The sequence below is a fragment of the Colias eurytheme genome, chromosome 22 (genome assembly GCF_061535395.1).
Source record: "Colias eurytheme isolate Ceu_HAF_F1 chromosome 22, ilColEury1 Martin Lab GWU primary, whole genome shotgun sequence".
NCBI classification, from domain to species: domain Eukaryota; kingdom Metazoa; phylum Arthropoda; class Insecta; order Lepidoptera; family Pieridae; genus Colias; species Colias eurytheme.
In genome coordinates, this window is record NC_143001.1 from 2,857,778 (window position 1) to 2,870,301 (window position 12,524).

Below are 12,524 nucleotides of genomic sequence, written 5' to 3' on the forward strand. Positions count from 1 at the left end.
ATGTTGCCTTCAAATTAACCCCTTTCTATTTCAAAAGTTCATCCAAATCTGTTCAACAGCTTGGAATAATTATAAATATCCATCCAAACTATCTATTCTCACAATTATCGCGATTAATTTAAAAAGTATTACAAAAATATTAAAAAGTACGCAAGATATTATAGTCTAAGTGAAAATATTCATATTTCTATATATATACTCTAGATCAAGAGCACTTTGAATAAGCGAATACCGCCACTTACTTTGAAATTCCGTATAATAACGTATTTTGACATCCTTTTGACGAAAATTACCGTAGACGAAATTTCAGATTCATTTCCAGTATTCGCTTTTAGGACGTGTATCCTTTATTCGATCTACTATTAGGTTATATTATTAACGTTCATACTAGTATTACCAATGAGCAAAGTTTGTTAGTCTGTCTGTCTGTTCCGTCGCGACGGAGCGATTTTAGTGTATGGTTTCATTTTTATCTCTGGATACGGGACTAGAAAGTGATGTATACTTTTTAGCGCGATGAAACATCTCAATCTCATAGAAATTTCTTTTGACCACGCGTTCGAACCCTTCACCTAATAGCTATCGTATATATCGTATTTTAAATGTCAAGGTGTGTTTGTTTATCTTTCTTTTGCGTCGTAACGTTATTATTGTATAGTATGAAGCCGTGGGCAATAGCTAGTTATATCTACATAAGATAGTATTATGATACGAACAACCCACAATTATTGTATCTAGACAATGGACATGCCCCTCCACTGGGGCTACGACTACTCGCTCCGTTCCGCACCCTCTAACTACGCGGTCGGGTCTCTCGCACCCGCCACGTGGTATCAGTTGAGAGTTACAGCTAATAATGATGCTGGGTTTGCTACCACATTGTATACGTATGCTACTAAGGGATTGGATGGTGGTGAGTAGTTAGTTGATAGAGTATTTAGATAATTTATTTTATTTTATTTTATTTAACACTTTATATTATTATTATTAATAAAATTGAAAAGTAACCAACTTATGCAAGATTATGTATATCATCTCATTATATCACATCTATAAACTAAACTTGCAAACATCGGGTCGGGTCTCTCACACCCGCCACTACTAGTTTAGCTCAAATTCAAACATTAATCTATACAACTAGACTTCCTTTGGAAGCGCTTTTGAATTTCCATAATAGATAATAATATATTGATATTTACTACCAGTTACCTACTACCACCTACTACCAGTAAGAGCCGGCAAGAAACTATAGTTGCTCTTTCTCTGTTAATTTGTTTAAACATTCTTGGCAATAATGTGACTATTTTTAAATATTTATAATATTTCCGTCTATTTCAATATATGTATACCTAACAGGGAAGAAATAGGAACATTTTTACATAATAACACATGTAGTTAAATATTGAATTCTATTTTATGAATAGAGGAAATCGGGCCACCATCAGATTTCCTGGATCTCAACATGTTGGTGATTATATGCAGCTCCATTCTTCTTGTTATGTGTCTGCTGGCTTTCATCTGTATACTGTTTAAGAGGCACAGGTAATTAATAAAATAGTTTATTTTTATGTACTATTTATATATAGATATTATGTTGTATTATATTTTGTACTAGCGGTCCGCCCCGGCTTCGCCCGTGGTACACATTTCGCAATAAAAGGTAGCCTATGTTCTTTATCAGGGTCTAAAGATTATCTGTGCCAAATTTCATCAAAATCGGTCCAGTATCGGTTTATGCGTGAAAACCATACATACATACATACATACATACATACATACATACAAACCTTTCCTCTTTATAATATTAGTAGGTATAGATTAGAAGAATATGCTTCTATCCTATTCAATATTTAGGTATTTATTATTATATAAGTCATAATATTTATAACTCAATAGACACTGCGTTAAATGATGTCGTTTTTTTTAATAAATCAGACGAAAAACAAGAAAATTTCTAAAGGCCAAAGTTCGCAGGATTATCTAGTTGAACAACTCGTAATCTATCTATACTTATAATAAATCTGTAGAGAGGCCAATTCTGTACATGAAATATATTTAAAAAAAAACTATGAAGGGGTGATAAGGGATCGCTACTGATGCCAAAAATGCAATCAGTAAAATTTTTGTCTGTCTGTCTGTCTGTCTGTCTGTCTGTCTGTATATTCGTTATAGAAACAAAAACTACACGACGGATTTTAACCAAATTTGGCACAATTATTCTTCATACTCCTGGGCAGGTTATAGTAAAAGAATCATGTAAATCGGTGTAGAAACACCAAAGTTATACATGAAATACGCTATAAGTCATCGCGCGTGAATACAGAATCATGCAGCCATAAGGATTATTTTTGTGTATCAGTTGCCGCGTTCGACGCGCTTCGCGGCGGGAGCTATAAAAAGGCGGCGGGTCTGCACCCGTTTCGCGTTGTCATGGCATCACGTGTGAACGGCTGAACCGATTTCGATAATTCTTTTCTATTATATTCCTTGAAGTACGAGGATGGTTTAAAAACCAGAGAAAACGTAAATATGTACCACGGGCGAAGCCGGGGCGGACCGCTAGTATTAAAACTAAAATTGTAAAGAAATCTCACGCGTAAAAACTAATTATTATATTTCATCATATTTCTAGAAGGAATGGAAATCATAATAGAAATATTTTTACTATTTAAATTTGACTTTGACCTTTTCATTTTTGTATTAAATAGATTCGTTTTTCACGCCTCGTTATATTTTACGGGAAATAATTAATTATATTATAAAACTAGCGGTCCGCCCCGGCTTCGCCCGTGGTACATATTTACGTTTTCTCTACATAAAAACCATCCTCGTACTTCAAGAAATATAACAAAAAAAGAATTATCGAAATCGGTTCAGCCGTTCTCGAGTTATGCGCTTACCAACACATTTTGCGATTCATTTTTATATATAAGATATAAGATACTTTATTTCTAATGTATCTGAGATTTATTTGAAGCTAGCATAGTTCAGTAACTTTTTCCTTGAAAATATTGCTTTCAACGCTCGGAAATAGTATAGCTTTCCATTAGTGAAAGAATTTTAAATCCGATCTTTAGCTCCGGAAATTACACTAGAAAACCCCTGTAAATCTGGACGAACTTTTCAACTACTATTTAACTTTTTGTATATTTATGGCGGATCACAAATTCTGGATGTGTTCTGATTAGCTTATCTGTCAGTTAAAACGAGAGATAGGATATACAAAAGCAGAAATCTAAAAGTTATCTATCAGGGACGGCTATCAGGGACAATTTCTTACAACCCTCTATTACAATATCACTTATTTTTAAAACAATTTACAAAACAGAAGCGAAATGTTTTGTGATCATTATGTAATTATTAATCAAGTAATCAATTATCGTCACTACAGCAATAGCTTTATAGTTGATAATTCAAAAAGGTTTAATTAAAGGTTTATTTATAGGCAAACCTACTCCTCCCAATACCACCACTCGATCGCAGGCGAAGCGAAGTCGCGAAACGAATTTTCATTGTCCCATTCCGAACATAGAGATATTCTATAATTATTATTTATCAAGCAATACAATCATGCTATACAATAATGGACTCTATAATAATACGTCTACAGTTGCAAATTCAATGTCCATTTCAATATAGGCATGTTTCTAGGCAAACATACTCTTCCGAACACGCAATTATCGACCATATTGTAACCTAACCGATAGTTGTAAATTTAATGAATTTCTTACTCAAGACCTATGAATAGTTAATTAAGACCTATTTCTAGGCAAACCTACTCTTCCGAACTCACAATTATCGACTATATTATAACCTGACAGTTGTAAATTAAATGTCCATTACAATCATGCTATACAATAATCGACTCTATAACAACAACCTATAGTTGCAAATTCAATGTCCATTTCAATATAGACCTATTTCTAGGCAAACATATTCTTCCCAATACCACCATTCGATCGCGGATGAAGCGAAGTCGCGGAACGAAAGCGTGGCGTCACATTCCGAACATAAAGAGAGATACGCCCATACACCGAGGATTTATACATCGCCTGTTCATCCAAGGAAAACTAGTAAAAACGGTACGTAATAATATTATATTAAAATTTATAGGATATTGGGTTGTTCAGAAATTACGCAAAATACATTAATTATAAATGATAACAAATAAATATTAATAGATTTTTTAATGGTATTTGTATATGAATGAGTGTTAATTTATTATTGTCTTATTATTTTTATCTAGTTTTTAACTTGTTTTAACTGAAATATATGAACCCTCTATTAATATGCTTATGTGCAAGGATGCAGCAGCTATTTGTGCTTATTAAACTACCTATAAATTATGTAGTTATTTTTTATTTGTTTATTAATATAAATTGTTACTATCTTCATTACAAAAATTGTTAGGTACTCCATTTTTTCTTAATATTTAAATAAAATACGATCTTTATTCTGCATAGAAATGTTCGAAATAAGTCCATACGCTGAGTTCGCTCTCGGGTTCCGCACGTTCGATCACGTGGAAAACCAAGACCTGCCCAGCAGATTGCCGGGGAGACCTAGGTTCGATACTGGTAAGTGTAGATTTTAAATCAATAATGTTTTTAATGGAAACGTGCCAACTATATTTTTTAGATTCTTTTTTAATAAAAATTTTGAATTACAGTGAAATCTTATTCATATAAATATTTAACATGATACTTTTAAATGACTCCCTGACTAAAATGTCCAACACTAAACTTACCTAATAAATAACTAAATTTACTAAATAGGTAACATAATAATATGCCATCAACAACACTGTATTGTGACTGTATCTATTATCTTAATCTTAACACGTTCGCTGCGGCACAAATATATCTGTACTTTCCATTACTGCGTTACGGGTCGTTTTAAACCTTGTCCTATACCAGAGATTGTGGCGGCACGAGGCATATTAAACCCCACCGCCCGTAAGAGACCAAAATCCTTTTTTTGGCGCCAAATAAGACAAAGTGTGCGGCTTTTGTCGTGATTATTATTAACAATGAGTTTATTAACCTAAATCTACCGCCGCCCGTGGTTAGATTAGTTAGTTTAGATTCTATGGGTAAAATAAAATGTGGGGTCTGATGTACCCCATACCGCACTGAACAATAGCAGTTTTTCATATAATTTAGTGATGGGAAAAGAAATATCGATTTTATTTAATTGTATTTATTTATCAAACTTATGGATGTTTTTTATTAAAACAGGCCAAACCAGAATATTGTTTGCAACCAGTGCATTCTGTGAGAATTTCCTTTACTTTTTTGTCGGCCTTACGACTTGTTAAGAAGGTGCGGAGTTTTTCGTAACATCCTACACATCTCCTCTTCTTTGATCCCTTTAAGAGATGATGTGCCTTGTTTGTTGGCTTGTTGACTTAGGCAAGAGTTAAATTTTGATGAGCCATACACCGATTGCCGGGTGTTTTGGATTTGCCGCTAGTTGATTCAATGAACAAACACACTAATAGTAATCATGATTATCAACCTATTTGTAGAAAGTTACTCAACATGTCACATTCACGTTTCTATTAACGATATTTATTATAACGAGTAGTTAGGATGTTTGAATATTACCTGTATCCACATTCAGGTCCTTCTTTGTAAAAGCTTCAATAAGTTGTTCCACAAATAGTCTCGAATGCGTTGCACAACACTAACCGCGTGAAGCTAGCTTAGGGTGCGGTACGAGGTGCGCGGGTTACGAGGTGTTCGCAACCTCGTTCCGCACTGTGTTAGAATTTTTATTTGTTCAGTGCGGCACGAGGTCTAAGAAACCCGGTATTAAGGTCGGTATACCATTGAACTAGGAATCAATAGCACATCTCAGATATATAGATATCACTTTCCTACACTGAACCAGATGGAAGTTATGCCTCCCGCACGACAGAGAAGTTTAAGTTTTTTCCTACCGCTATAACGACGAGACACGGACAGGGTGTTTCAAGCCCTGTTTCGCAGCGAACGTGTTAATAGCTACAAGTCTACACAAAAGCGCTCTATACAATTTAACTAAATGATCAACCGTCATTCATCACTCTATACGTAATACATTTACTAACTTTACCCTCCTATCTTAAAGAAATAAAATAAACTCAAACTCAAATATTTATTTATTCAATTAGACTTCTTCTAGAAGCACTTTTGAATCGTCATTACATATTTTTAACAATTACCACCGATTCGAAAATATCTATGGAGACGAACCGAAACTCCATGGTTTATTTTTTTAAATCATGTCAATATTTAACTTATATCTAACTACATAATTAAATCACTTACTAACATCTAAAGCGGTTAGTAATAATATCATCAACGAAATCACAAAGAAAACACGCAAAGCAAAAGCATCCAAGAGATAAAACACTTTTCATAGAACAGGGATTTATAGACGATCGGAAATTCAATATTCTTGATGGTTCCGCTGCAGTTTCAACTTGGGTAATAAAAGCGAATACATTGTCACTTCGGGATTGCTATGTACTGGATGGAATAAGTGCATTTTCAACGATATACATATATATATAATTCTTATTGATCTGTTGCTTCTAGGTACTTAATTCTTTGTTTTATTTGAATTTAATATAGTTTAAATTTAGTAGTACTAAAAAATTGGTTTGGTTGGTGGCTAAATGGGGATCTAGATTGTAATTATGGATTACAAAGAGTTGATGAATGATAGCAGATTTAATGGAGGCAATTATAGATATAGAAGCTTGAGGACATGTTATGAAATAGTATACGACTATTTCTTTCGATTATTGCAGTCTGCATTTGTATATATTAGTAAAACTGAACTGTACCTTGAACTGTTTACATTGAGCCATCATCATCATTCTAATTATAGTTAAATTATAACTTTTCTATAGCTTTGTATTCTTCCACATTTCGTATCAATAATACTGCAAATATAACATCCACTTCTCAATAGAACAAAAGACAGTCGAAGCTAATAAATTCAAAGTAAATTACCCTTCGTTTCCTCAACACGATAATATCCAGGTATTTGTATCCGCGAAGCTGATTCAGCATTCACTAACGGGATCACGTCTGCTTTGAAATATAACCGTCTCCGTTCGACAATTTATCTTCCACCTTCCATTCAAAACGAAACTGGCTGTATTACATTGAATTACGTGTTTACTAGCCAATTGCTACGGCCAAAGAATCATTGATTTGATGCTTTTGTTCCCGACTTAAACAGTCATGGTCAAACGCAATGGTAATTGGCTAGAGATTTGTGGGTTTAGAGCCAATCAGTCTATAAATGAAGTCACTTTGTATGCTTTGATCGGTAAGCGCTTTTGTCCGCTTGAAAAACTGATGGAAGGCTGGTCGTTAATCAAAAAACTTGGATGTTGCAATCAGATAAGCGCTTTATAGCTGCTTGAGAAACAATTAGTTTTAGTGCCTTACTCAGTGCGTTGAAAGAAAAGTTAATAGATTTTGATCAGAGCGCTTTTAGGTCAATGAAAAGTCACATATCATGTTGTTGAACTGAAGAAACTTTATTATTTGATTGCTTTTAAAAGAATTCAGTTGATATAGTGGAGTGCTCACCATTGGGTCAACGAATTGGGTCACACACTGGTTTAAACTGTAGCATTTATATTCGAACTTTCTTTTTACAATTCAATTTAAATCCCTGTCATAACGCGTCTGCAACGCTAGAATATGAGGTCATAGATTTTTCACTTTAGCTGTTATTTCATGTATTTTGTCTCGTGTTATCATGAAATACTTTGAAGGTTTGCGATGAAAACAGCTCATTGCGAGTTTCTTAAATAACGTTATTGTTGTGACAACTGCTTCATCACTACATAGTATAAAACAAAGTCGCATTCTCTGTCCCTATTTCCCTATGTCCCTATGTCCCTTTGTACGCTTAGATCTTTGAAACTACGCAACGGATTTTGATGCGGTTTTTTTTAATAGATAGAGTGATTCAAGAGGAAGGTTTATATGTATAATAACATCCATTAAATAGTGGAGAAGTACTGTTATTTTTGAGGTTTCTAATGTGATGTCGTAAATAATTACATTTCTTCCGCTTACATTGCAAACGCAGGCTGAACCCTACGAGTTTTATCAAAATAATGTTCTAAGTATTGTACACATTGAAAAGGTCTACAGAAAAGTCCGCGATGGCATATGTCTATCTCTTATGGATAACTCACAATAACTTTTTTTTGTCATTTACTTTTTACGACAAATAATGGCTAAATGTCCTCTCAGTAGTCTTATAGATGGTGAGATGGTAGATTTTCTTGTATTTCTAGGCTTTTCCTTATAGGATACAATTTCATCAATAAACCCTCTTATTTATAAGGCTTTCTCGAAAGTTCGCCATCTTAGAAGATACAATTTATCCTTAAACGAGGTCATGAAAAATACGATTTTTCTATTCGTCTTCATTTAATAATGTTGTATTTTTTACAAATTTAATGTAGATTGTATTTATTTGTGAATATTGTTGAAATTTTATTTTTGTTCAAATGAGCTTTTTTTTTTCATAATAATTTAAAGGTATTTGATAAGCGATATAAAAATAAAATAAATATTATAGTAAAAGCTGTAAAATCAAGAGAAACCGGGACATATAACTAGTTTTAAAAAGCATTACTATACAAAATGATATGCTTCAAATATTACACATACATTTTATTACAAATGTATATTATAAAGATGCAAAGGCAAATTGCCTTCATACCCCGGGGAAAGTGAACTGTATGCAATGAAATATTTTGTTTGATTGGACGAAATACATAAGTTTTTAAAGCGAGTGCTTGATGAAACCGCATGTGAAATTATGAAACAGTATTTTATTGTTTCCTTGATAAAAAGCAATAACATCGTACACTGATAGAAAATAAAATTCCATCAAATCTTCTTATATATAAAAATGAATCGCAAAATGTGTTGGTAAGCGCATAACTTGAGAACGGCTGAACCGATTTCGATAATTCTTTTTTTATTATATTCCTTGAAGTACGAGGATGGTTCTTATGTAGAGAAAACGTGAATATGTACCACGGGCGAAGCCGGGGCGGACCGCTAGTCACAGATAAATAAAAATGATAACTTTTGCTAGTAAACATAGTCTGTGATGATCGTCATGAAGACATAATAATATTATAATGTAACTGTGTTGTTATTAGCACACCTACATTAAATGTGATAAGATAATATATAAAAAAATAAGTTTAACGACTGTTTAAAGATGCTTACAATTATTTTTTCGAAGTAGTGAAATTTCGGCATGAGTTTTTTGGTATTTTATGCACCTACTAAAAAAATTAAGTTAAACATTTTCGATATTGATCAATACTTATTTAATTTGGAAGGTGCTAGATGTCGTTATAACTAAACCGGCACTGTAATTAAAATTCTTCGTCAATTCGTCCCAGTGTGCTCCGTTGTACATTTAACCCGAAAACCAGCAAAAGTTTGGATTGCTCACTTATAGTTTTAACTGATTAATTATCCCAACCATCATGCGTTGAAACTTTGTCCCATTTGAACTGTCTTGTCTGTCTGTAATGAACAAAGTTATATTGACGTTGTAAGTAATTGCTCTCTGTTGGCTTAGCATTTTGGATCTCGAGTCTTGTATAAGGCTACCAAATTTTCTTAACTTTAAGTTGTGTGCAATTTGGTTGGTTTATATTTTACTAGCTGTGCCCCGTGGTTTTACCCGCATTGCTCCACTCCTGTTGGTCTTAGCCTATAGCCTTCCTCGATGAATGGGTTATCTAACACCGAAATAATTTTTCAAATCGGACCAGTATTTCCTGAGATTAGCGCGTTCAAACAAACAAACAAACTCTTCAGCTTTATAATATTAGGTTAGATTTATATTATATTGCAGTGCATTTTGCCCACCCTTGATAAATTATATTTTGACAGTTCACAGCCTGAGTCAGACCTTTCCACAGAACATGTATAGATCTATCTCCGGCCGTGTTGTGGTTACATCTCTCGTCATATTGAACTAGATTGATTAATTTTATAGAATCATCAAGTATAGTTCGAGCTAAAATGCTTAAAGTAAAAACATATAGGTACTTAAGAAGAACGATAAAACTGACAACACTTTACAATAACACAAAGTACATTCACCTAATAATATTAACTACTATTACATTACCTAAGCCACTACACTACTAGTATACATTATCTGTGCCATGGTCTCAAAATAAAGTAAACAATATCGCTAATGTAGAAGCCGAACGCGTTCCCTCCATCAATCTTGTTCTAATTTAATAAAATTAATGACTTTGTTCGTTCCATTTAACTTCTCGGCTACTTCGCGCCTTATCTGCTTCTGAAGCACTGATTGATCGAGCCTGGATATTATTGGTACTCCATCCATCTTCATTGTGTGTTCTTGGTATGCTTAATACTTAGGTTGTTCGATCATTTTTTTTTTCATAGATAAAGGAGGTTAATGCCACAACACTGAAAAAGAAATAATCTTATATATAAAAATGAATCGCAAAATGTGTTGGTAAGCGCATAACTCGAGAACGGCTGAACCGATTTCGATAATTCTTTTTTATTATATTCCTTGAAGTACGAGGATGGGTCTTATGTAGAGAAAACGTAAATATTATGTACAACGGGCGAAGCCGGGGCGGACCGCTAGTTAAATATAAAAAGAGTTTGAATTTCGAACTCTATAATGTAGCGGCAATTTCTTGAGCGGACTTTTTTTATGCAGGGCCAACTGATGATAAGTGATAATATTATACCTAGATATATCATATTCATGCTCCATGCTTTTACAGATATTATATCTACTGAAAATTTTCAAAAATCTATCTTGATACTTGTTATAAATCAAACTAATAATGAATGAATAAAGGAGAGCTTGTTACACGTGGCCTTTAGCCTCCGCGTTTATAAAAATAAACAGTTTTTTATCAACAGAAATAGATGAATGAATTCCAAAACATGAAACGAACGTCATTCATACATTTATATAAGTCATGTGTCATATCCTACACGAATATTCAAAGGAAAATCCCTTGGAAATAAAATGTCTCAAAGAAAAAAGTAAAAAGTAGCCTATGTCTCTAACCCTCCTACATATCTTCAGATAATAGAAGATACAAAAATTAAATCGCTCCTTTTAGGCATGAAAGAAAGAAAATCAAATATTTTTTCGCATTTATAATATTAGTAAGGATTAGTAAAGACACTAAGAATAAGGATTATTAAGATAAGAACACCTCGGTAGGTTTTAGGAGCAGCAATAATGTGCGAGGATGTGTAAAACGAATGTGTTTATAAAGAACCAATCATATCGCCTTATTTAGTTTGAAGTTCGAAGCGTTTAGCGTTTTAAGCGTTACTATTGGTTATTTACATACACATTCCTCGCACATTATTGGTGGAAATGCACCCTTAAAGTATGTAACAAAATATTTTGTGTAATAATAATTAATAACTGCTTTTCTTCCAACAGAAACGAGTTTTCAGACACGTTCTGAGTCTGATGACAGCGACAGTACTTCGAAAGCAACTGTGTCTGCCATGTCGAGACGTAAGTCATATTTCATATAAGTACATAACTACTTCATTAAGTTTGAATTTAATTGTTTGGTGTAGCTTAGTTTGCTGACTGTGCTCCCGTACAGTCGTCTACTTTAAGTAATTATAAGTCAAAAATTTATAAGTATCTATTTATATTTTTCATAAATAGTTGTATTTTCATGGCGATAGAACTTTTTGTGTAAAAAACAATTTTTAAACACTTTAACGTATGTCTAAGAGTGATTTTATATACAATGCATATTTTTCTCGTCATAATTTTATTACAATTTAATTTTTAATTAGTACTTTTTCGTTCACAGGTCACTGCCGAACTCCACACCATAGATAATAAAATAAAATACAAATATATTATATACTTCTGTTTTATTAAAATATACCATATCATAAGAAACTAAAGTTAATATAACATTTATATTTAATTTTAAGTAGATAATTTAAAGTAAATGTTTAGGAATTAAAATTATTTAAATGTTTTTTTTTTCATTCCGGCTTGTTTCAAAATTGTTTAAAATCGGAATATTGACTTATGATATTTCTTAAAGATAAATTATTTATCTTAATATAAATTTATTACTTACTTGTAAGTAATTTGTTTTTCTTTTCAAATATACTTATAAAGTATTATGTAAATGAATTCTATGATTTTTCAATTCGATTCTAGATTTAACAAGATTGTTTGGGCTATTTATATTTTTGTTTAATTAAATTAGTGTTTTATTTTGTGTAAATAATAAAAAAATCCTTGGTAGTGTTATCCAATCGTATGATCTTTGTAAAAGACTGATGTTTCTATAGTCATAAGTATTACAATGTGTTTGTGCCAAATATTTTAAACTTTACATATTTTATCTTAAAATGTGTTTCTATTAACGCTCATACACATTTTTGAAGCTTCATTTCATTCCCTTCAAGTTTTGCTTTTGCGACTAAAAGCCAGAG

At 32.7% G+C, this 12,524-nt stretch overlaps 1 protein-coding gene across 1 annotated transcript in view; it reads left to right on the forward strand.

Annotated features, from left to right (window-relative positions):
* Positions 1-12,024, forward strand: part of LOC149898594 (cell adhesion molecule Dscam2-like) — a 49,156-nt gene extending 37,132 nt beyond the window's left edge. Inside the window, exons 25-30 of the mRNA XM_090114836.1 lie at positions 739-913; positions 1,425-1,542; positions 3,928-4,082; positions 4,464-4,577; positions 11,497-11,574; positions 11,885-12,024. Coding sequence (XP_089970962.1) covers positions 739-913; positions 1,425-1,542; positions 3,928-4,082; positions 4,464-4,577; positions 11,497-11,574; positions 11,885-11,913 — 669 coding nt within the window. The 3' untranslated portion in view covers positions 11,914-12,024. The remainder of the gene's footprint in view (positions 1-738; positions 914-1,424; positions 1,543-3,927; positions 4,083-4,463; positions 4,578-11,496; positions 11,575-11,884) is intronic.
* The last annotated feature ends 500 nt before the right edge of the window (positions 12,025-12,524 follow it).